Source organism: Mauremys mutica, chromosome 1 (genome assembly GCF_020497125.1).
Source record: "Mauremys mutica isolate MM-2020 ecotype Southern chromosome 1, ASM2049712v1, whole genome shotgun sequence".
NCBI classification, from domain to species: domain Eukaryota; kingdom Metazoa; phylum Chordata; order Testudines; family Geoemydidae; genus Mauremys; species Mauremys mutica.
Genome location: NC_059072.1, coordinates 110,963,079 through 110,988,191, shown reverse-complemented (window position 1 = coordinate 110,988,191; position 25,113 = coordinate 110,963,079). Strand labels below are relative to the sequence as shown.

The 25,113-nt window shown below is 47.6% G+C and overlaps 1 protein-coding gene across 3 annotated transcripts in view; it reads left to right on the top strand.

The window, feature by feature from the left end:
• LOC123351545 (sodium- and chloride-dependent GABA transporter 2) overlaps positions 1-25,113 on the top strand; it is a 503,805-nt gene that overhangs the window by 23,181 nt on the left and 455,511 nt on the right. For all 3 annotated transcript variants that reach the window (XM_044990959.1, XM_044990950.1, XM_044990969.1), the window contains exons 4-7: positions 2,104-2,244; positions 3,416-3,500; positions 7,725-7,857; positions 16,969-17,103. In XM_044990959.1, the coding sequence (XP_044846894.1) occupies positions 2,104-2,244; positions 3,416-3,500; positions 7,725-7,857; positions 16,969-17,103 (494 nt within the window). The remainder of the gene's footprint in view (positions 1-2,103; positions 2,245-3,415; positions 3,501-7,724; positions 7,858-16,968; positions 17,104-25,113) is intronic.

Sequence of the window (25,113 nt, the reverse complement as noted above, 5' to 3'; positions counted from 1 at the left end):
GATGCTTTAGAGGAATGTTGAGAGCCTGCCATAAAAGTCTCCTTGACTTTCTCCTCACTCCCCTATTGTTCATCCAAAATGGTGCTGAAAAGAAATCTCTTGTCTTTCCCATAACTCTGGTCACGTTCGCTCTCCTTGTCAAATCACATCACCGGCTCTCTTCACCTCCTGCTCTGAGGTATGAGCTCTGGCTATGGAATTTGCCCACAGGCAGAATTGTGCTCCTGGATCTAAACTTTATTTAAATAATTAAAACTGCTGTAACCCTTATAATTGCAAAGAAAACCTAAAATCTATGAACTCACATTTAAACTGATGCTGTGTCATCTTCCTGAGTTTGCAGACAACCTGAAACAATAGCTCTGAGAGGTGTCTTCTTAATGTGGTGTTAATTCTCAAATCCAATTATGACATCATTTTAGCATAATCATCCAATGGGGTGTTTATCCCTCAATCCCAAACACTTCCAATGCTTTCTTAGCTACCAAAAGTCTCAACCGTCTCCTATCCATCTGCCAAAACCCTCCAGCTTCTCCCTTCCCTGTAGATGACTTCTACAGACCTGGTAATTTGCTGCTCAAATAAAAACTTTAGCACATTGAAAACTAAAAATGTGAGGTGAGTAAAATCAAAATTGAGTGTAATATTGAACTGAATGACAGGAGAGACATTTCTCACTTCCATATTTAATTCAATAAAAAAATCTTCATGTTCCAACTTCCCTGAAACGGTCGCAAGATATTCTGTCCATAACACCAGGTGGCGTGGAAAGCCAGGGAGATAGCTACAGAATTAATTGAGGGTTGCCAGAGTACATGAGGCCACTTGGCTAGATGGACTAGTGGGGTAAATTTCTGTTTCTTTACATTAGTAGGTGGCTGCTCACTCTGCTGTGCAAGTACAATCCACATACTGTGCAAAGTTCAAACTCCCATCCCTTCCTGGGTCGTGTCTTTATTAACAAACAACTACGTTAAGTGAAAACACAAAGAGCAGCTCACATCTCCTCAGGCATGGCTGCTCCTAGAGTGCCTCCCTGAGGACTGCTTAGTCCACTCATAGATCCTCACGCACCAGGAAACCTCCCGTTCTCCATTACCCCTAGATGAAGTAAGAAGTTACCTGCAAAGCCTGCTTAACCCTTTCCCAGAGGAATCATCCCTTACTAACAGGAGGCAGTATTTCAGGAAAACACTGCAGAGGCTGGAACTGCTATGGCTTGGAGCACCCTATACAGCTACAACTCTGCAGCCATTCTCCTATTGTGAGCTCCTTACAGAGATGCCTGCTGGCAGATATTGCTTGGGATACCTGTAAGCAACACCTTTCTTTCCCCCCCGATCCCGCCCCGCTCTGCAAATGCTCCTGCATCATTCCCTAAAGTGAGACCTGAGTGGAGTAGCTCATAATAGACTGTGGTTTACTTGAACCATGGACATCACAGCAGCTGTGTCTGAATTGAAGGTGTAGGAGACTCTGGCCTATAGAGGACCCCAATGTGTGCAGTGCTTTGCCTTTGGAGGTTGTTGACATCCAGGACAGTTTTAAACATTATTCCATAGCTTTGACTTTTTTTTTCTTTTCTCTGCTGGTAAAAGTTTGGTTCCAGTGACATTAAAGTGTAATTCTGACCCTGCTGTACTCATTAGTCTCTACAGACTCTAGCCAGAATTCTCCTGCCACTTAGCAACGTGGGTAGGGCAGTGGTCATGAGGAAACCCTGACACCTGTTGGCAACTGCCCTGAAAGTTGCAGCCCCCAGGTGCAATAGATCACAAACGCTTTCCTTACGTGGACGTCTGTCTCCCAGGGAAGCTTCCACTGGCTGCCATGATAATGTGAGGCAGTGGAAGGTAGTCTGGATATCACTGGGAAGACGGTGATGGATCGGTCACCATGCCAATATTCACACTGCAGCATGGGAACCCCAAAATAAGAGTCGAGGAGGTGGGCAAAAGGGGGAGAGAACCAGAGCAGTGGGTGGTACAGACAGAGGTGGGTTTGGAGTGCTGGGAGAAGCAGGGTGCTGTGGCAGGCTCTGGTCCTGAGGCTGTTCCAGCTCATGTTCCTTGTTTATCAACACCGAGGCCCTTCTCTCTGCAGGAATTGGTTATGCTTCCCAGGTGATCGTTGTACTCCTGAATTTCTATTACATTATCGTCCTGGCCTGGGCCTTGTTTTACCTCTTCAGTTCGTTCACCATAGACCTTCCCTGGGGCAGCTGTGACCACGAATGGAACACGGGTAACACTGAATTCCCCTCTATCTCGTCTCCTCCTCTAACTCCCCATCAGTTTGCTGGGGAAAATCTGCCACCAGCAAATACCATCTAACCTGAAAAAGCAACATCCTGCCTGCTGTGGGGGAGGGACCAAGCCCAGTGCGAGTGGGGAAAAGGCCTGGTGTATTGCCATACTACCTGACACAACATCAGTCCCTGCTGATGGTAGAGGAGAAGAGGCTCAATTTGATTTGATAAGCTGGATCTCATCTAGAAAATGTCCTAATGTGCCAGCCGCTCACAGATCCCATTGACTTCAGCCTTTCACTATGCCTGATCAGAGCAGTAAAGCAGTTGGTGTGTTATGCAGGCTCCCCCATGCTGCTCCAACAATGGATCTCAGTCCTGGAGGGGGCTCCCCTCTCCTGGCAGCTGTGGGGACGGGTGGGAAATTCAGTCTATATTCAGCCCTCTGCTTCTTGTGCTCTGCTTCAATAATGGGAGCCCGTTGCTATCCGGGAGGCCCACCCCTCCCCTTGGAGGGAAAAGGGGAATTTAACCTTTATCATCATACAGTCCTTGGTTTCTCCCCAGCACTGCTTTGCCAATGGGACCCCAACCCTGCCCTGGAAGGACCTCTTGTTCTGAGCAAGAATAGGGATTTTAGAATATTTTTCTCCCTTTGAACATTATGCTGCTGGATGGAAAGGGGATCTGCAGCATTTCCAGAGGTGAAAGTGGGCTGGTTTGGCATACCGGTAAGAAAGCGGACGCCGATACACAGCCGATGTTAAAGTGCTGCTGCGTCAGCGCTTTAAGCACTGTACCGGCAGGGCCGCTGATGGGGGGAGGGAAGGCGGGCAAAAGGGGAAGCTGCCCCCGGGCCTGGCAATTTAAAAGGGCCCGGGGCTGCTGGAGCCCTGGGCCCTTTAAATCGCTGCCAGAGCCCTGGGTGGCGCAGGCTGTGCAGTGCTGAAGGGCTGGCTGGGGGAGTCTGGCCCCAGCCCCGCCCCTTCTGCCTGAGGCCCTGCTACTTATGGGGGCCCAGATCTGTGCCCCCACTTTGCCCAGGAGCCCGGCCACCCTGCGTACCAGTAATTCCTTTAAGTTACTTTCACCCCTGAGCGTTTCCCCGGGGCTCTGCTATTCCAGTTGTATCTGTTTATTTTCTCTCTCCCTGGGCCTGTCCTGCAGAGAACTGCGTGGAATTCCAGAAGGCAAACGCCTCTCTAAATGTGACGACTGAAAACGCCACCTCCCCTGTCATCGAGTTCTGGGAGTAAGTGAAAGGCTTGTGTTTCTCTGACTCCTCTGGGAGTTACAATCCCCCAACAATGATTCTCAGCCCCTCCAGGCATTTCCTAGTTTATACACCTCAGGGTTTTCACAACACTTCAAACGGGACAGTACCCAGGAGAACAACATGGGCCAAATTCTGCTCTTGATTACTGTTCTGTTAATCTAGAGTAACTTCACTGAGGTCAGTGGAGTTGCTCTGGATTCACACAGGTGTGCCTGAGAAGATACTCTGGCATCCTGTCTTATTTAGATCCTCCCTGTCTTTCCTGCCCCAAATGTTGTCCCCACACCTATGTAGTCTCACTGACTTCAGTGAGGGGTCCAGAGGGATAAATGAGGTTAGAATTGGCTCTCTGCCAACAAACATCATCTTCACTGCTCTTTCTCCTGCCCCCTGTCCTACTCATTCTCTGATCATTCTCTTCTCACATCTACCTGTTTCTGTTCTCCCCTCTCGCTCCCCTTTTGGTCACAACACAACTGTTCTTTTCTTTCTGTTCTTTTCTCCCATATCCTTTTTCTCTTCAACCTGCTCATGGTCACTCTATATGATCGTATCCCTTCTCAGCGTAGCCCAGCGGGTTCGCAGATTTTCAGTCCAAATCTCTTTTTGACACATCGGGTCAAGTTCATCCTGGGGATAAACTCCACTGACACAGTGGAGTTAAAGTAGGATATCAATGGAGTTGCACCAGGGATGAATTTGGCCCTTGTTTCTGCTCTAGAGAGAAGCTGAACTGGCCTCAGAGTTACTCTATGGGTTATCTTTGTAATTTCATCCTGGGCTAGTATAACGTGGAAAACACTGGCAGTACATGGCTCTGTGGATGAGGGGAAAGCAGTGGACATGTTATTCCTTGACTTTAGCAAAGCTTTTGATATGGTCTCCCACAGTACCTTGCCAGCAAGTTAAAGAAGTATGGGTTGGATGAATGGACTATAAGGTGGATAGAAAGCTGGCTAGATTATCGAGCTCAACGGGTAGTGATTAATGGCTCCATGTCTAATTGGCAGCCAGTATCAAGCAGAGTGCCCCAAGAGTTGGTCCTGGGGCCGGTTTTCTTCAATATCTTTATTAATGATATGGAGGATGGTGTGGACTGCACCCTCAGCAAGTTTGCAGATGACGCTAAACTGGGAGAAGTGGTAGATACGCTGGAGGGTAGGGATAGGATACAGAGGGACCTAGACAAATTAGAGGATTGGGCCAAAAGAAATCTGATGGGGTTCAACAAGGACAAGTGCAGAGTCCTGCACTTAGGATGGAAGAATCCAATGCACAGCTACAGACTAGGGACCAAGTGGCTAGGCAGCAGTTCTGCAGAAAAGGACTTAGGGTTTACAGTGGACAAGAAGCTGGATATGAGTCAACAGTGTGCCCTTGCTGCCAAGAAGGCTAATGGCATTTTGAGCTGTATAAGCAGGAGAATTGCCAGCAGATCAAGGGCCGTGATCATTCCCCTCTATTTGGCACTGGTGAGGCCTCATCTGGAGTATTGTCCAGTTTTGGGCTCCACAGTACAAGAAGAATGTGGAAAAATTGGAAAGAGTCCAGCAGAGGGCAACAAAAATGATTAGGGGGCTGGAGCACATGACTTATGAGGAGAGACTGAGGGAACTGGGATTATTTAGTCTGCAGAAGAGAAAAATGAGTGAAGATTTGATAGCTGCTTTCAACTACCTGAAAGGGGGTTCCAAAGAGGATGGATCTAGACTGTTCTCAGTGGTACCTGATGACAAAACGAGGAGTGATGGTCTCAAGTTGCAGTGGGGGAGGTTTAGGTTGGATATTAGGACAAACTTTTTCACTAGGAGGGTGCTGAAGCACTGGAATGGGTTATCTAGGGAGGTGGTGGAATCTCCATCCTTAGAGGTTTTTAAGGTCCTGCTTGACAAAGCCTTGGCTGGGATGATTTAGTTGGGGATTAAGTGCTGCTTTGAGCAGGGGGTTGGACTAGATGACCTCCTAAGGTCCCTCCCAACCCTATGATTTTATGATTGTACAGCTGGGAATGGGATGAGATCAGTGGACATCCATAGGGTAGCAGCCACACCTCTTGTATCTTGCGAGGTTGGGCCTTCTCAGTGTGTGAATTTGGGGGGCCCTCAAGAAACACTAGTGCTGCAGGACTCAGTGCTGGTGACTCAGCAGGTGGTACTCTCCCTTGGCATCGGTACTCAGCCCAGCATGTTGACCAAGGGCTGGAGGATGGGGACGTTTGTATAAGATGTAAAAACAAGGGCTTGTGATCACTGAAGATTCCACAGCCCCTGGTGGGAGGAGGAGAATTGCTAAGCACGGTGTCTTGGCTTCATTTCAATTGGAGTAAACTCCCTTCGGCGACTCTAAATCCCCCCTTGCAGATGTAAATGGCTGCAGTGTTCCTCCCTGCGTGTCCCAAACTGTTGTACAGAGCTGCTGTGCACTGTTGAGCAGCAGCCTGTGGCAGCTCCAGTTGAGCACAGGGATGTGATTCTGACCTCTATAATCCCCATTGGAGGGCGGGGGGCGGGGGGGGGTTCCTTCTGGGAGGGAAGGAGCTGTGTCAATGTGTTGTTAATAAGCAAACAGTTCTGGCCATAGTCAGCTTCTCTCCGCTCTCATGCTGCCTTTCGCTAACTCTCCTCTCTCCCGTGGCCTCTCTCGGACTGTCACGTGTACAGCGTGAGCTGCAGGGCTGGCATTTCTTGCCCCTGCTGCGCCTGTGGCTGGCAGCTAAGAGACTGAGGTTAAAATCAGTGTTTTGAACAGTTCTGTAGTACTGGGACAACAGCACACGGGAGTGGAAATTTCCATTGTCCCAGCTCCTCGGTCACAGCCTCTGATACAGGGGAGAAGCAGGCTCTGCTCTCAGTCTTTGGGAAATGGAGGGTAGAGGCCAGGGGAAGAGGGTAGATGTTTGCTTGAAAGATGTGAATCTGCATTGTATTGTGTGCCCTTCTGGGGCTCCCTTGAGCTACACTTGGTGTGCGCTTCGTCTATAGTCCCATGCTCTGTTACCGTTACGCTCCTGTACCCTGCCAGGGTCCTTTCATGCTGTATGCCCTTGTGCCGTTCACTGCTGCATGCATGCAGGAGGCCTCCATTTAGCTGGCACTAGGAAAATAAGTGAGATGGGGAAATGCCAGAAAGCGAAGGGGGATTTCCCTTGGGCTCTGTGAGATCCCGTCTTTGTGCGGGGCTGTTGATGGGGAGAGTAGGTATTTTCTTGGTCCCTGGCTGATGGGGCTGTGGATGCAAGTGCATCACGCATCTTGGATTGTTGGTGTTCCAGGAGGTGCATCTTTTAGTTTTTGGATGCTGCAGCAGGAGAGGGCACATGTGCATCACCTGCCTCTAATTGCTGAGGCTATAGGGTGTTGCTTGGCCCAACCTTTGCGGGCTGGGACTGCAGAACAGATGAGGGGTTCGTCTTCTGATCTCTGGGTGTGGGCGATGTTGTGGGAGAGGCCAGCAACTTCCATTCCCCAGCAGCTGGGGCAGCACAGCTGGGAAAGAGTAGCAGAAGCTGCAGCGTGGGAAGCTGCTATGTAGTTAGCGTCCTCAGTGATCTCCATTATTCTCTTGCTTTGTCACGTGGTCTTCTACAGTCCTGGGCATGGCACATACTGCCTTGTGGCTTTGGCTCCTAAAGGGGAATACCTTTATACTGTGTGATCCCAACCCTTTGTCATCCTACCTAACGAGGTTGGAAGGAATTAGCTGAGGGTGGTTCTTATGTAGGATCCCTTGTGATCTATGTCAGAACACCAGCTGGTTTAAAGCACTTCCAAGGGGTAGGGAAATCTTATTATTTGTAATGCAGTATGCAGCAGCTGTGATCGGAGGCCATGGTGTGTTAGGTGCTGTACATTTACATTGTAAGAGATTTCCTGACCCAAAGACTCTGCAGTCTAAATAGACGACAAAGGGAGGGAGAGGGAATGGAGGTGAAGTGTCCTGCCCAAGCAGGTCAGTGACAGAGCTGGGAATGGAGCCCAGGTCTCCTGCCCCCTAGGCTGGGACCCTGCCCACCGGGCCTTTCATTTCTGAGAGGGAAACAGTTGAGGAATGTCCTTTGCGCTTTCCTGAGGTGCACAGTTCAGGGGTAGGGCTTGATCTCCCTAAACTGCAAGGCATCACCAGGGGCCCTTGAGGACTGGCTGGTCACTGAGGATCTAATGGCTGAACTTAGCAAGATTCAATGTCTGTTTGCCTTCCCAGGAGGAGAGTGTTGAAGATTTCCGCTGGCATACAGCACCTGGGGAGCCTGCGCTGGGAGCTGGCTCTTTGCCTTCTGCTCGCCTGGGTCATCTGCTACTTCTGCATCTGGAAAGGAGTCAAGTCCACAGGCAAGGTGAGTGCCTGGCTCAGGTCTGGCCTCTGCCTTCATTGCAGTCCAAGGTGCTACAGCTCCTGAGCTGAAACCCAATGAGAGCTGGCAATTCCCTCTAGCGCTGGGCAAGCCCAGCAGGGTTCACCTCCCAAAGGGATTTGTGAAATGGAATCTGCAGAGGATGGGAGCAGATGGGTTCCTGTGAATTTGAAACTCCAAGAAGAACACTTGTCTTTGGACCCCTCCCCCAAAGAGGACTCTCTTTACCACTCTCAGCTACCTCATGACTCCAGAAAACACTGGGACCCATTCTTATAATAAATGTCTGCCGGGGAGGCCCAGTGCTCTCCCCCCACGTTCCCACTCCTTCAGGCCAGGTCCTCAAGGAGCTGCCACCTTCCCTCCATTGGGGTCTTCAGGAGAGGCTACCTGGCATGGGCTGGTGCTTCTCCCATGTCCTTAAAGGATCTTTTTTAGTTGGGGGCATGTGTGATGTGCCAGCCACCTGTCCCCCACTTATACAGAAAGATTAGGGAGAACATTCCTTCTCCAGCTGGCAGCTGGGCTTCAGAGTAGCCTCCAAATCTTTCAGGTGATAGCTAAGGAAACCCATAAGGACCAAAGGGCCCCCTCTGCCTCAGGGCCAAAGGAATTTTCCATCTCCTGCCCTTGGCCCCAAAGAGAACTGTATCCTAGCACAAGTTATAGAACTGGGGGATTGCCAGTGAATTTACTCCTGTGGTGTAACACAGCCCCAGCTTACTCCTTTCCATTCCTGCTTGCTCACCCACTTCCGGACTGAGTTATCTGTGAGTTATTTGCCAATCTGAGACATCACTAATCCAAGAAAGTCCAAGGTGTTTCACTTTTTGCATGACATTTTGATTACAGAAAACCTAGAACGATATAAAATTAACATGCAGTGTAGCTGTAGCCATGTCAGACCCAGGATATTAGAGAGACAAGGTGAATGAGGTAGTATCTTTTATTGGACCAACTTCTGTTAGTGAGAGAGACAATTTTTCAAGCCATACAGAGTTCTTCTTCTCCTTTTCCTTCTCCTCCTCGCTCGGTCTGCCTCTAAAGCTTGTCTCAATCAACAACAGAGGTTGGTCCAATAAAAGATATTACCTCACCCATCTTGTTTATATAAAATTAACATGGCACAAATTCAGTGGATTAAAAGCTGGCTAGCTGATGAGTCTCAAAATGTAGTTGTAAATGGGGAATCATCGTTGAGTGGGTGTGTTTCTAGTGGTGTCCTGCAGGAGTCAGTTCTTAGCCCTCTGTTATTTAACATATATATCAATGAACTGGAAAAAAAACATAAAATCATGACTGATAACGTTTGCAGATGACACACAAATTGGGGGCATGGTAAATGAAGAGGACAGGTCATGGATACAGAGTCATCTGGATTGCTTGGTAAACTAGGCACAAGCAAACAATGTGATTTAAATGTATACAATGCAACATGGACTGTAGGTTGTATTTCCAGGCTGGGAATGCTATCCTAGGAAGCAGAGACTCTGAAAAAGATTTTGGGGTTGTGGTGGATAATCAGCTGAACGTGAGCTTCCAGTGCAATACTGTGGCCAGAAGGGCTAATGCGATGCTTGGATGTAGAACAGGGGAATCATGAGTAGGGGCAGAAAGGTTATTTTACCTCTGTATTTGGCACTGGTGCGACCATTGTTGTAATACTGTATCCAGCTCTGGTGTCCACAATTCAATAAAGATGATAATAAATTGGAGAGGATACAGAGAAGAGCCACAAGACTAATTAGAGGATTAGAAAACATGCCTTATAGCGATAGACTCAAAGAACTCGGTTTATTTAGCTTAACAAAGAGAAGGTTAAGGGTTATCTTGATTAGTCTATCTAGGTACGTACCTATCTGGAGAACAGATATTTGATAGTGGGCCCCTCAGTTTCGCAGAGAAGGGCATAATATGATGTAATGGTTGGAAGCTGAAACTAGACTACATTCAGACTGGAATTAAGGGGTCAATATTTAACAATGAGGGTAATCAGTCATTGGAACAATTTACCAAGGGTCATGATGTAGTCTCTATCACGGATAATTTTTAAATAAAGACTGGATGTTTTTGTAAAAGATCGGCTCTAGGAATTATTTTGGGGCAGTTCTATGGCCGGTGTTATACATGAGGTCAGGCTAGTTGATCACAGTGGTCCCTTATGGCCTTGGACTCTATGAACCTAAGTGTTGTATCTCAGTGCTTTGAAGTGTGGCGTGCCCTGGTCTGCAGTGCCTGCAAATAACTGGTTTGGGAAGTGGACAGGAAGATGAACTAGCATGACCAGGGCCTAGCAAAGAGGCAGCCATACCCCAGGGTCCTTTAACAAAGGTCGGGGGCGGGGGGGGGAGGGAGAGGGAGGAGGCGGGTGTTCCAAGGAGATATTGCCTACCTGACAGGAGATGGGGCGTAATTCACTCGTGTTTGTAAAGCAACTTGTTATCTTCAAATAAAAGGCACAGTGGAAGTGCAAATGATAATGAATGCAATAATGGGCAGTGGATGGAGGGAAACTGGAATTAGCAGGGAAGAGAGAATAACTCCTCTGCTCCATGATAAGCACCCCAACCTAATCTGCTCAGCTACCAAGCCCTCCCTTACCCTTGGTGATGAGACTAATACTCTTCTGCCTGCATCCCTTTCCCCCCTGTGACCATAAAGGTGTCTCGGTTAATTGTCCTGCTCACCTTAGCTGTACTTCCTTGGTTGCCTGCATTCTCTCTTACTCATTCTCTTCTGGAACAGAGCTGTGTAGCTCTGGCCTGACTCCATCCCATCCCTGCTTCCTTGATCTTTGTTAATTCAAATGACAGTAGTATGTTCTGTAAGATCATTAGTTAGTTTCTGCTCCCCCTCTTGAACCATTTCCAGCCGGCTTTATGCTTGGAGTCAGCAAGTGCAGAGGGACGTAAAAAGATTTTAATAACAAATGGCGTCCTCTTCACGCACTTTAACCAAAACAGAACCATTACGTGGTGGTAGAGCTGACCGAATCCACTTGCCATGAGCGATAGCATGGATGTCAGTGGCTTTCCTGAGTTCACTATGGCCTCAGAAGCTGGCAAACCTATTAAGAATTTGTAGGAGTAGGAGGGGTGGAGTAAGGGAAATCAGCTTGTGAAGATAATCCTCTCTGGTTCCTATGGAGCAAAATATGAAGAAGAAAAAGGCAGTTACTTACTGCTGTGGCCTGGTGAAACAAGGCAGAGGCATCTATAACACATGACTACTAGCAGGCATGATGCTAAGGCACTGTAAACTAATTTACAAAGCATATGCTATGCAAAAAGCAAACCCAGTTGATGCTAGATACATATTCCATGCAAAAACACCAAAGGATTTTAACAAAAAAGAATAGTGGGAGTAATTTCTTTGGCACAGATCCCGTGGTCAGAGAGAGACTTCTCAATGAAGGAGCTCCGCTTTCCCTAGAAACAGACCTAGATGCAGCTAGGGCTGATCAATGTACAGAAACCCAGCATGAAACAATGGCTGCCGGAACGCAAGCCTATCCGAGGAGAAAGGCTTTGCCAGTATTGGGGAGTTACCTGTTGCCAAAAGAAAGGGACAAAGAGTGACCTGAAATCACCCCCCACTAAAAGCAGCAGGAGTGACCTCATGCATCCCAAGGCACAGAAAACTGTGCATGGATATCCAGGAAGACACATGAGTATGGACATTTTCCTGGAGAAGATTGTCACAGATGGAATCACTTTGCAGAGGCACGTGGCTCTGACTCAACATGACCATGTATGTTTTTGACCAGTGTGTGACAGAACAATGTTTCTGATCTCAGCAAGGTTTCTAGCGATATGGTTAGTGCTAACAATGTTCAAGAAATAAAAAGATTGTGCCTGAGCCAAGCATCGAGTAATACCTCATTAGACCCAGATGTTCACATTGCTGGATACATTCTTAAACCGTAGAAAACATTCTCCAAATTGAGACTGCCAGTTTCACAGCAGCTACTTGCAGGCATTAAATGAAAAGCTTAAAAGAGAAAGCCCATGCAAGCTAAAAAGCAGATATACAACTACCACAATGAAGCCTGAACAGGGACGCCCAGAGGGGGGGGCAAGAGGCGCAATTTGCCCCAGGCCCCGGGCCCATCAGGGGCCCCCACGAGAGTTTTTCGGGGCCCCTGGAGTGGGGTCCCTCACTCGCTCCGGGGGGCCCGGAAAACTCTTGCGGGGCTGGGCGCAGGAGCTTCTTCGCTCCCGGTCTTCGCCGGCGGGGGGTCCTTCCGCTCCGGGGCAGAAGGACCCCCCGCTGGCGAATTACCGCCGAAGACGGAGCGGGACCCACCGCCGAAGTTCAGCTCGGTCTTCGGCGGTAATTCGGGGGCGGGGGGCCCTTCCCTTCCGGGACCCGCTGCTGAAGTGCCCCGAAGACCCGCGGCGGGGAACCCCCTACTGCCGAATTACCACCAAAGACCGGGCTGCACTTCGGCGGCGGGTCCCGCTTTGGCGGTAATTCAGTGGCGGGGGGTCCCGCCGCGGGTCTTCGGGGCACTTTGGTGGCGGGTCCCGGAAGGGAAGGGCCCCCTGCCGCCGAAGACCCCCGGACCCCTGGAATCCTCTGGGCGGCCCTGAGCCTGAATTATCTGTTGTGGGCACTTGGACAGCACCATTTTATGAGCCTGGAATTGTATTTGGATCTTGAACTTCTAAAACTGGTGCAATCTCTAGATCCAAATGCGAATGCAAAGCCTGATATTCCCACAGAAAGCGTCAAAGCAGATGAGCTATTACCATCAAACATTTCCTTTTATCTTACCCCAATTCTCACCCCACTCATCTGTGGGCCAGGAAAGACCTCACCTGCATACTCTGATCACATGAATCAGGTAGTAGATCACATAGTAAATATAGGGATAATTATTAAATCGACAACCTGCAGACTGGACTTACTTGCTAGCTACTGTACAGAAGCCCTCAGCAGGCAAATTTGGAGCCTGCATCAATCCTTGAGACCTTAAATGAGTTGCAAAACCTTTGCCAATATTTGAAGACATTACTTCTAATGTCATTACCTCTACCTCAGTGTCCTGGATGCAAGGTCAGCGCGTCAGTCAAGTAAACGTCCTGAACTGTCAATCCAAAAGACCACATATTTTGTGGCTATGCATTCCTTCACCTACCTTTTTGGCACAATCTGAGCCTGAGATAAAATACAGTGCAGTGCAAGGCTGATGAAATATGTGAAGGATTCATTGGAGCTGTAGCCGTCATCAATGACATTCTAGTATTTCCTTATTCAAAGGGAGGACATCATGCAAACCTTTCTCCCCTTCCCTACTTCAGAGCTGACCAAAGGTGCTGGAACAATTTTTATAGTGGGGTGCTGATGACAGAAACCATGTATTTGGGTTGTTATTACTACTTCAAGCCAGGGGGTGCAGCAGCAGCCCCAGCACCTCTAGTTTCAGCACCACTGGAGGTGACAGAGAAAAAGATGTGCACCAGACCTAGGAAAAAGCATGATTTGCCTTCCAGCAGAACATGGGTTGGAGATTGCTTTACGGCAGATAGAATGAATCCAGATCCAGCAAACATCACTGTGGTAGAGGATATGGAATTACCACCTAATCCTGCAGAATTGGGGGCAATTCTTGTATAAGAAATATGACAGAATATAAAGAACATAGTTCTATTGTGAGCTTTTGGGGGCAGGGAATCATCTTCAGTATGTGTGTGTAGAATGCCTTGCATGATGGGGACCCAGTCCCTGACGGGAGCCTCTAGGCACCACTGCAATACCAATGATTGATGATCCTAATAAAAGAAACGGATGCAGTAGTTTTCCTACTTTGATCATAACAAAACTATCAGCAGACAGGTCTGGGAAGGGAATTGGTGCAGCACTGCTCTAGGAAGGCTAGTAACTATGTTGTATATCGAAGTCCTTCATGCCACCAGAAGAACAGCATGCACAAATGGGAAAATGTATGTACATGCATGTATGTAATTGTATTTGAGTACAATCCCTTTTGTCAGCATATGTAAGCATATGTCACCGTTGAATCTGACCACTAACTGCTTGGATCAGTCCAGAAAAAACCACTCATCACATCACCACCCAGGTTATAGACAGGGTCTTCAGTTGCAGAGGGATAATGGCCAAATTGTGTATTCCCCAGGAAAATACACCCTGCCCCCTCAGTGCTAATGCTGACTGGTACTTGGGTCAAGACAAATGTTGGAGTTAGTATGCAAGTGCATAAAATCTTCCAACATACAGGCGAAGATTAGAGGTAACTGATGGAAGGATGAGCAAATGAAACAAGTAATACTGGATGGATAGGGAGAAATTAGAAAGAAAATGATTTCAAATCATGCAATACAGGCACCATATAGATGAACTTTCACTCTCGTGTGGCATAACCTTTGAAGGTGAAAAAACAGTTATCCTATTGCATTCAGACTAAATATGCGGAGATAAACCTCACTAGGCACATGGCCATGGAAAAGTCCAAACAGAGACTTTGATGTATTCTTTTGGCCTAGTACATGTTAACCATCATGTCTTAAGATGTCTGATATGCCTTAAAAAGTATATAGTAAATGCAAGCGCATCAGCGATACTGCAAGAAATGCCAACAAAACCATGTCAACCCATGGGCACTGATTTGTTTATGTTGAACAATGAAGACTACAGTATGTCATTGTTGTGGATTACTATAGCAATTAGTTTGAACAATCCCCAATGTATCACAATAACCCAAGTTATAGTTGCAAGACATAGAATCCCAGAAAGGATTAGCACTGACATTGGACTTCAGTATTCCTCAAAGGAATGCAACTACTTTGCCAAAGTAAGGGCTTTCCAACATATCTAAGTCCATCTTATTCATAAGGGAAGTAGGCTAAGCTGTAGAACACATGATGCATAAAACAAAGCCTAATGGTAAAGACCCCTATTTTGTACTACCTGAGTATTAGAACATGCCTTGCAACAGCTCTAAGTCACTCGGTCCTGATGTTGATGGGATGTCTGTGTTCAGCGTTGCTCTTTATGTAGGAACAGCTGAAACATGAATTTGCCCCAGGCCTCCAGGAGAGTTTTTCAGGGCCCCTGGAGCAGGGTCCTTCACTCGCTTCGGGGGCCCCAGAAAACTCTTGTGGGGCCTGGGCCCCCGGAGCTTCTTCCGCTCCGTGTCGTTGTCGGCAATTCGGTGGTGGGGGGTCCTTCTGCCCCATGACCTGCTGCCGAAGTGCCCCAAAGACCTGTGGTGGGGGGTCCTTCCGGCACTTTGGCAGTGGGTCCCGGGGCGGGTCTTTGGCGGCAATTTGGTGGCGGGGGGGGGTCCTTCCGCCTCAGGCCCCGCTGCTGAAGACCCCAGGCCCCCTGCATCCTCTGGGTGGCCCTGTCTCAGCCAAATGCCAGCTGCTAGTCCTAGTGCTCAATGCTGATGCTTCAGTACAAGGGAGACAGGATGGTGGCCACTGGAAACCCCTTGCTCTGGCAAATATTGAAACAACGTATCAGGTTCACATCCTGAATGCATGTGAATGTTAAGACAACCATTGTTTGCTTCAGACACCAGAAAACCATCACATTCTCTGAACTTGCTGACTGTATCCTGGCTCTAACATCAGTATGGAATTCATCAGTCCAGAAACTGATATAGACACACCCATCATTTCCACATACTGTTTCTCCACCTGTAATCACAACTTGTGAATTACTGTAAGTAGTGGCAGGTACAATAGCCATATTTGGGGTCAGGAAGGAATTTTCCTTCAGGGCAGATTGGCAGAGGCCCTGGAGGTTTTTTGCCTTCCTCTGCAGCATGGGGCATAGGTCACTTGTTGGAGGATTCTCTTCACCTTGAGGTGTTCAAACCACAATTTGAGGGCTTCAATAACTCAGACATAGGGTAGGGGTTTGTTACAGGAGTGGATGGGTGAGATTCTGTGGCCTGCATTGTGCAGGAGGTCAGACTAGATAACCATAATGGTCCCTTCTGACCTTAAGTCTATGAATGGCACAAGTGCCCCTACCTATGAACCCATTTGTTACCAGGTCTATCTGACCAGCAGAGCCAAGGGAAAGTTTAGACTCACAAGGTTTTTGATGTGACATCACAGTTGAAATGGGCTTCTGTCTTACAACACCCAGGCACCCAGTGCATGTCTGTATTACTTCAATAAAGAATTGAAATGGCTATTTGCTGCTAGGTTACATTCACCTCAAACAATAAGACTAATTATTATTACTACTGATGATTCCTTGATGATATCCCAAGGACTGTCTCATCATGAAGGGAGATGTACCAGGACAAGCTGCTGCTGTTTGCATCCATCTGGTTAGTTTTAGATTATGCTCTCCTGGCCTACTCCTAGCTAGGGAGAGACTTGCTTGGTATGAATCCTTCCTTTGCTTTCCTGTCAGAATGAGCAGATGGAAATAAGGGCCCAGATTCTCAGCTGGTGTAGATCGATGGAACTACATTGAGTTCAGTGGAGCTACCCTGACTTACGCCAGCTAAGACCAGGCCTGATGTTTAGATCACTACCAAGGGTATGTCTACCCTACCCACTGGATCAGTGGGCAGTGATCGATCCAGCAGGGATCGATTTATCGCGTCTAGTCTAGTTGACCCCCGAGCCCTCTCCTGTAGACAGCTGTAATCCAGCACCGCGAGAGGTGCAGGCAGAGTCGACGGGGGAGCGGCAGCAGTCAACTCACCGCGGTGAAGACACCACGGTAAGTCTATCTAAGTACGTCGACTTCAGCTATGTTATTCATGTAGCTGAAGTTGTGTAACTTAGATCAATCCCCACCAGTGTAGACCCAGGGCCAAGACTAAAGAGGGATTATCTAGTTGTAGATATAATGGCCACATTGTGACTTTTCTAACCAATCAATAAAAGTGAATTGCTTTCTACTCTGCTTTAAAGAAGACCTGAAACATAGTAATCCTGTCCCTTCCTTGCCCCTATCTTGCTGATCCTGTCTCATCCTGGCCTTTCTAACTTGCTCTTGCACTGCACTTGCTCCCCTTGTGGCAAGATTTCATTGGTGTCCTAGGTTTCTGGCCATTTCCCCAGGCTGCCCTCTCACATTTGCTCTGTTGTGTTCTCCTGCCAGGTGGTGTATTTCACTGCCACATTCCCGTACCTCATGCTGGTAGTTCTTCTGATCAGGGGAATCTCTCTGCCGGGGGCGATGCAGGGCATCCTGTTCTACCTTTACCCAGACCTCACTCGTCTCATGGACCCTCAGGTAAGATAGAAGGAGAACTGATTGGCTGAGCTCTGCTTGGGTGTGTGCATGTGTTTGTAATTCTCTCTCTTTCTCTTCCATCCAGTTCCCTTCTTTGCCCCCATTCCCCTTTTTAATTCCCCCGCTGTTCTTTCTCCTTCTCTCTCTCCACTCCATCACTTACTCTTTGCCTTTTCCTTTTTCATTATCTCTTCTTCTCCTCTTCCCCCCTGTGAACGTAATGCACGTTGACATTCACAAGCATTCAGCTGACACCATCAGGGTCCCCCAACTAAGCTAGCTTCACTGTTCAGTTTTCACCAGCAGAATTCCTAAAATCCCAAAGCCCTTTCTCTCCACGGCTGATGCTATTGGTAAATGATGTAGGCTTCAAACACTACTGATGGGGCCACTAAACTTCTTAGCTGCTTGGTGACACCAGTCAATCAACTCTGTCTTCAGGAGATACTCACTGTAAAACTCCTCTCCTCTCCTGAGCCAGATCGAAGGGGTATGGAGGCCCCAGAGCCACAAAGATTTAGGAATCTTTATTTTTTGCTGGCATGCTGTGATATTTAATATCATTGGAGGCAAAGCAGAGGTCATCAGCCCTTCCTACCCCATCCTAGAGTATGGGTGGAAGGTACTTCTGAATGCTGCTGTGGTGTCAATCCACTAAACATCTTGCTCCCCATCTCCCTTGTTTTCCTCTCTCCCCTTTCCCTTGATTAGAAATTCCTGCCAGTTTGACTGAAGGTTCAGTGCCCGATTGCCGTTTTTAATCTCTTCAGGACAAGTTCCTCCACGTTAAATCCTGGCTCCAGCTGAGCTGCTGTACCAGCCTTTGTGCGAAGGTGTCTCCAAAGGAGATTAAAGGGTGCCTGCCTGGAAAATAGGTCAGCGAAACCCTTCGTAACCCCTTTAACTCTTTCCGGTCCAGGCCAAGCATTTTTTATTTTGAATATAGATGCGTGAATGCACAGTGTGCGGGGAGGGGGATGACTGAGGGAGGCCATGCTATAGCAAGCCCCTGATGCACAGCTCTGAGCATGGAGAATGGATTTCTTTGGATGCGAGGCGGAATTCTCTAATGCTACCAGTTGGGGAGTTGGAGTCAGGACCTCCTGGGTTCTGTGCTTGGTTCTACCATTGATTCTCTATGACCTTGAGCAGGTCATTTAGGCCAACATTTTCAAATCTGGGTGCATAAATGTGGAATCATGCAGTTAAGTAAAAGCTGGCCTGATTTTCTGAGTCAGCAAACACACTCAAATCCTGCGCAAATCAGTGACAGCTAGAGCTCTGCACTTCTGAACATCAGGCCACTTTTAACTATGGGCCTAAACAATGATTTAGAAGCCTTAAGTCAGGCACCCACGTGTGAAAATGGTGGCCTTTTTCTCTCTGTTTATGCATCAGTTAAATGGAGGTGACCTCCCTTGTGGTAAGGATGTTACAAGACTTAGGCTCTTTTGAACTCCCTCCCACAAGTGACTTAGGCCAGGTCCACAGCAGAAACTTGTGCCAGCACAGTAATGTTGGCTAGGGGGTGATTTTTTTTTGACACTTTTACCCTGGCAAAAGCCAGAGTGTAGGCCCAGTTACCCTGGCAGAAAAGATCGTTTGCTTAGGGAACTGGTATAAGCTATACCAGGAAAAGCTGTTTTTGGCTGGAATAAGCTGCATCTACCCTATAGCTATAACAGCCAACCCTTTTTGGTGTGTACTAGAAGCACAGCTGCCAATGAAAGTCACTGACTCCCAACTCATTTACATACATTTATTAATTGTACTTTTAATATAGCACTTTCAAGTTCCCTGATGGAAAGTACTATGGAAACCCATGTATGGGAACGTCCCATAGAACTTAATAGGGATGAAATTCAGCAGGTGGAGAGGTTGTTTCCATCCATATGTCGGATTTGGGAAGCTCCTCATTTCATGCCTGACACTTCTCCTATATGAAAAACATCCTATAGAATTCAACAGAAAATGATCATCTTTCTATAGTGGTTTTAATCATCCTGTAGAATTTAACAGCAAGGCTGTAAGTTTTAATTAAATTCTAGAAGACTTTCACATGAGGGAAGGAATGGTCAGCACCCCAGTCTCTGCCGTGTGTCATAGAAAAGCCTCCATTTTGCAAGGACAGTGTGACTCCTGCTAGCCATTCTGATACCCAGTCAGGTCGAGCAGGCTCTAATTGGCTCTAGATGGCACTCCTGCAAGCTGTAACTATTTTTGACCTTCAGTTTGTTGGTGGCAAATCATTATAGAAAATAAAACACATCCGTTCCAATCTGATCCTCGCAACCAGACGCCTCACTGATGGGCAAATGATACATCAGAAGAGGGGCAGCTGATAACCACTTACAAATATTTGAAAGGTCTCATTGCCGAGGAGGGAGGGGAATTATTTTGGGTGATACAAAGGAGGATGTACAGTTGAGGCATGGTACAGTAGCCAGGGCATTGGATTGGTATTTAGAAGACCTTGGGTCTGTGACTGACTCTACTGGGTAATCTTAGGCAAGGTTTTGAAATTCTCCAGCCTGTATTATACAGGAGGCCAGACTAAATGATCTGATGGTCCTGCTCGGCTTACATGTTCGGGATCTATGAAAGTCCCTGAAACCTTTCTGTACCTCAGTTCTCCCTCTGCAAAATGCTTACATTTAAAACACCAAATATAACGGACTCCTTATGGGCAAGCCAGCGACCAAGAACCAGTCACTGAAATAATTCCACCAAGAATTTTGAGTAATAAAGAATTCTGAGAAAATCTTGATCTGCTCCTGGACGATATGCAAACAGGACGAGGTAAAATTCACCAAACAAACGATTCATTTGGAATGATTTGACTAGCTCTAATGACAATTTCCTTTTTAAAAAGGAGTTGAGTATCCCAGCCATTTTGGGGGCAGTATTAATCTAACCTCCCTTCTCATTTATTACTGATCCTCTGTTCTCTCTACCCAGGTCTCATGCTTTCACAGCAGGTGGTCCGTTTCAATAGAACGAGTGCCTCAAGGAAACATACTGATCACATAATTTCCCACGTAGTTACATGGGAAATTAATACTGGGAAATTTCTGATGTAATCTAATAGCAAAAGGCACTGAAATCCAGTGCTTTGAGCTGAAACTAGAAAATTCAGACTATGTTAAGCAGGAGGACAGTCTAGATCACTGGTTCTCAACCAGGGGCCTGGGGCCCACTGGAGGGCTGCGAGCTGGTTTCAGGGGGTCCGCCAAGCAGGGGCAGCATTAGACTTGCTGGGACCCTGGGTAGAAAGACGAAACCCCACCGTATGGGGCTGAAGCTGGGGGCCCAAGTCCCACCACCCGGGGCTGACGCCAAAGCCTGAGCAACTAAGCTTTGTGGGGCCCCTTATGGTGGGGGACCTTGGGAAATTGCCCTGATTGCTACCCCCTAATGCTGGTCCTGGCTTTTATATGCAGAAAATCAGTTGTTGTGGCACAGGTGGACCATGGAGTTTTTGTATCATGTTGGGGGGCGCCTCAGAAAGAAAAAGGTTGAGAACCCCCGGTCTAGATTTATGATAGTTGACCCTTTTAGCCTCAACCCATGAATCTATTCTAGCTCTCTTTCCTGTGATTTAGCAGGCGAAAATAGGAAGGAGGAGCAGTTAGCTCTCTGGACCAACAGCAAGGGTTCCAGAGACTGCTGTTTGAGAACCTGTGGTCTAGTGTTGGTTTCCTACTGACCTTTCTATTCTCCCTATTCTCTCTGACCCTCTGGCTAGCAGGAACTCATTCTGCTTGTATAAGAACTAATTAATTATGCTCAGTAGTGCTGAAAAGCCTCTGTTTGGTGGTTGGGGCCCCTCTCTGCTAGGCATTTACAGACACGTAGGAGGACATTGTATAGGAAGAATTTGCAGTCTGTGCCCCCGATTCTGCAGTGAGACCCACATGAGGGAACACTTACAGCTGCCCAGAGTCCCAATGAAGTTGATGAGACACATCACAGTTAAAATGTCTGTCCCCAAGGATCCAGGCAGGACAGGGGCTTAACTTGACACAAGACGCAACAAGAAAGTGTGAGAAACAGGATGACGGGTGAACATAACAGTGATAAGCTCCCATGGTTATAGAGGCTAACGATGAGCTCAAGCCTGGAAGGGGCTGAGCACTCCGGCCCTGACCCAGGAAGCACTTAGCTCCCTGAGGAGCTCCACTGACTTCAGAGCGACTGCTTGAGCGTAAGGTTAAAAATGTGTCAGTGCTTTCCCTGATCCAGGGAGCACCACCCCTGGCAGGTTTGGGCCCTATGTGCCTAACTTGCTGGCTCTGAAGCATTTATCTTTTTTAAACCTCTGTCTATTTCAATTTTTTTTAATAACCTCTGCCTAGTCGATTTTATTTTGTCAGATAGCTGCCTCTTTCTTTCCTTTATTTTGCAAAAAGAACTTGTCTATGCATATTTTCCCCCTCTCTCGTTATTAGTTAATAACACTGCCTGTGTCGGTTTCCTTCTGTTAACTTTTGCCTGTTTCTGGGTTGTTAGAAATAGCATTGATCTTTAGTACAAAAATCTGAGCTTAAGCTGTTCTATTACCCTAGGCCCCATCATGCACCATCCTCCCTCCAAACAGTGAGGTCGGCCTCTTTCCTTGTAGCCTGCCCACACCCCTCTCTGCCAGCTGCAGTGCACAGATCAGGGGAGAGATTCCAGAGGAGGGTACAGCAAAGGTGGCTTGGGGGAGAGGGGTTAGGGTGCCCTGGGGAAGCATCACCTGGTGGATGGAGAGAGGTCCGAGAGGGTGGCCAATCAGGAGGGAGTGGGAATCTGCAGGTTTGTTTCAGAACATGCCTTGTGCTGACATCACTGCTAGGGACAAAGGGCTGTGAAGGAATTTGCTGTCTGAGCTACATGGATGAGGGAGGAGGGAAGCATGGGGCTTTGTACCCATGGTAAGGGAGGGATTTTGAATCCCCTTGCTTCAGCTGGGCCCCTCCCCACCACTCTGCTGCTGCTGTCACTGCTTGGGGAACCTCACTGCTTCACAGCCAGGGGGGAGCCTGGTTGGATCCAGCTAAATATTATTTGTTCCCCTTATTTATTTTCCCCGGCAAGCCTTGAACTGACTCTGTACATTCTTGTTTGATTGTTGCCTCCCCTGCCCCCTTTCCATTTCTGAGAAAGAGAGAGAATATTGGCGGATGTGTTTGTGTTTTGCCTCCTGCCTCACCCAGGAGGGCAGAGTGCTGGGGTGTGTGTGTGTGTGCAGAGATGTTTGTTTACATGATGTTCTGCTCTCTTCTGTGGATGCCTATGTCTAATAGTATCTCCAGGCATGTGTCTGTGTGGCCTCCTGATCTCTGCTCCCATGTGCATTGGTAGGGGCTTGCGGGACGGCATACATCTATCTGTATCCAGTGAAATGAGCCTGGCTTGTGGCTGCACTGGAGCGGTACGTGTATTGCTACCTGATTGCACTGAGCCTCTGCTTGCTCTCTTGCTTTGCATCCCCAGGTTCTTCCCTGTCACCTGACAGGTGTGCGCCAGTAGGGTAACGTTGCAAAGGGATGCTACTTGCTCCTCTTCCCTGGGTTTTGCGCCCTGCAGTCTAGATGGCTCTGGGCTGGCTTTCCTCTTCCAAGGGCCAGTTCCACAGCTCCCCATCTCTTCTTGTTTTTGGACCTCCGTGCGCTGTCCTAGTGGAATGATGTACAGCTGTGTTTATCTTGCTGCCCCCTCTCCACCGTCTCTCTTGAACCCCTCCAGTTTGTGGAACTGGGAATTAGTTCTGCTGGCCAGATCACTCAGCCTGTGACTGCACCCCCATGCTGATTTTGTCCACGGTGCTGACATCCAAAGAACAATTAGTTGTTTTTAATTCATCAAACAGTGGGAGGGGACCGAGCAAAGACAGGCTCTAGAACTCTGCCTCCTGGGCTGTGTAAACAAGGGGCAGGGAGTGGATTCCCTCCTCCCACCTCCTGTCTACAAGCAGCTGTGCTTTGCAGTTTCAAACAAAAACATATTTGCTTTCTTGTGGGGTTTAAAGGGTAAGTAAAGGAAACGGGCCCCTCTTTTGCTCAGCCCAGTGGTTGGAAAGTTCACAGAGGCACAGAGCCCTTATTGCTTTCTTATAGAATGCAATGCTGTTAGAGCCGTGTTGGTCCCAGGATATTAGAGAGACAAGGTGGGTGAGGTAATATCTATTATTGGACCAACTTCTTGGTCCAATATCGTACAGAAAGTGAGTGACTGTGTTAGGCCTTTCTGAGAGGCAGCACAGGCTAGAGTGGAGGATGAAGCACGGGGCTGGGAGGCAGGAGCTTCCAAGCTCGGGTCCCATCTTTGATTTGCCTTAGGTTTTGGGGTACAATTTCCGACACCTATGACCTGGTTTTCAGAGAAGGAGGGGCAGGGAGTATGGTGCCCTGGCTGTGCCCTCTGCCACTGTCTGGCCAAGTTAAGGGTATGTCTGTGCAGCGAAGGAAAACCCTCAGCTGGCCCATGCCATGTAGACTTCCAGGCTCTGGCCCACAACACTTTGGCATCTGAGGCAGGGAGCTCAAATGATGCCCCCATGCTCCCTCGCTTGGGCCAAAACTTTGAAAGGTCTCAATTCTGCCTTGTTCCTGTTCTACTCCTCTCATGGTACTGCTCTGCTACCTACCCCAATAAAGGAGAACCAACAACTTAAAATGCATTGTTCAAAAATTTTAAGTGACACTTAACTTTCAAATGCCTGAACAGCAAATGTAATCTTTCTTGTCTGCATAGTAAACACTGGCATTTTTATCTGTTTGAATAATCAAAGTGGTGCTTTCCCTGCCTTCTTGGTTGCAAAGATTTAAACTGCTTCCTGCTGAAGGTCCACAGACTGGGCCAGCTCATGCTCTATTGAGATGGTTGCAAGGCCAACCAGCCTCTCCTGCGTCATTGTGGAGCGTAAATGTGTTTTTATTAACTTCAACTTGGAGAAGCTGCGTTCTCCACTGGCAACTGTTACAGGAAGTGTTAGAAGTATGCGCAGAGCAACAAAAGCTTTTGGAAAGAGGGTGGTCATCTTATTTGTGCACATATATTCCAGAACAGCTTTTGGAGTTGATCCTACTGAAATGTATCTTGAAAGGGCTTTCAGTTAATCACCTAAATCACTCGCATCAATATTGTGCATGTCATCATGTGTCAACACTGTCTCTAGTGCCCTGTATTGCTGGTGTAGGTCTTCTTCGGGTATAGTGAGGAGTTTTGGAATATCTTACAACATCCCAAATATACTGCTGTGTTACTTGAGCTGCATGAAATGTTCTTCAACTGACTGTATTGTGCAATCTAGTACCTAGTTAAAGAATTCAACTTTGAATTGTTGTTTGGGGTCTCTTATGGGATTATCCCGTGCCTCGTAATCAAAATGTCATCTTCTTCGGTGACTCTTGTATTCCTGAATGGGTGAGAAAATAGCTTCAGTGTGAAGTTCCTCTACCAACTTCTGTGCACTCTTCAGAACGTTTTGAAATCCCTCATCTGACCAGTAAGACTAGCTTTGACTTTGCTTTGTCCAGTTGTTCCATTGCTCCAGATATATCAAGATCAACACCTTGGAGTCTCTTGGTTACAACATTTATTTCAAACAGTATGTCATGCCACAACACTAAGCGACACAGAAATTTGAAGTTATGTATGTTTCTGGTGATTCCATTTCCCACTGCCACTGTTCTCCCACGAACAATTTCTGTCATAGCATTATCCTCCATAATGGCAACTATGGCATCATCTATCTTCCCAATTTGGTGTCTGATAGGCTTTTTCACCTCTACTTGACTTTCCCATCATGTGGCACTCAGTGGTTTCAGTGTCAGAGAGGATGTTCCCAGATGTTGCGTCAAAATTTGCTATCGATGAGTTGATGCAGAGAAAAATACATAGATGCTCTGAATTACATTAAAAAATTCAGCAGCCTCACTAGAAGCTGATGCTGCATCACTGACCACCAAGTTCAATGAATGAGAACTGCATGGGACAAAAAAAGCTTGAGGGTTTAACTCTCGG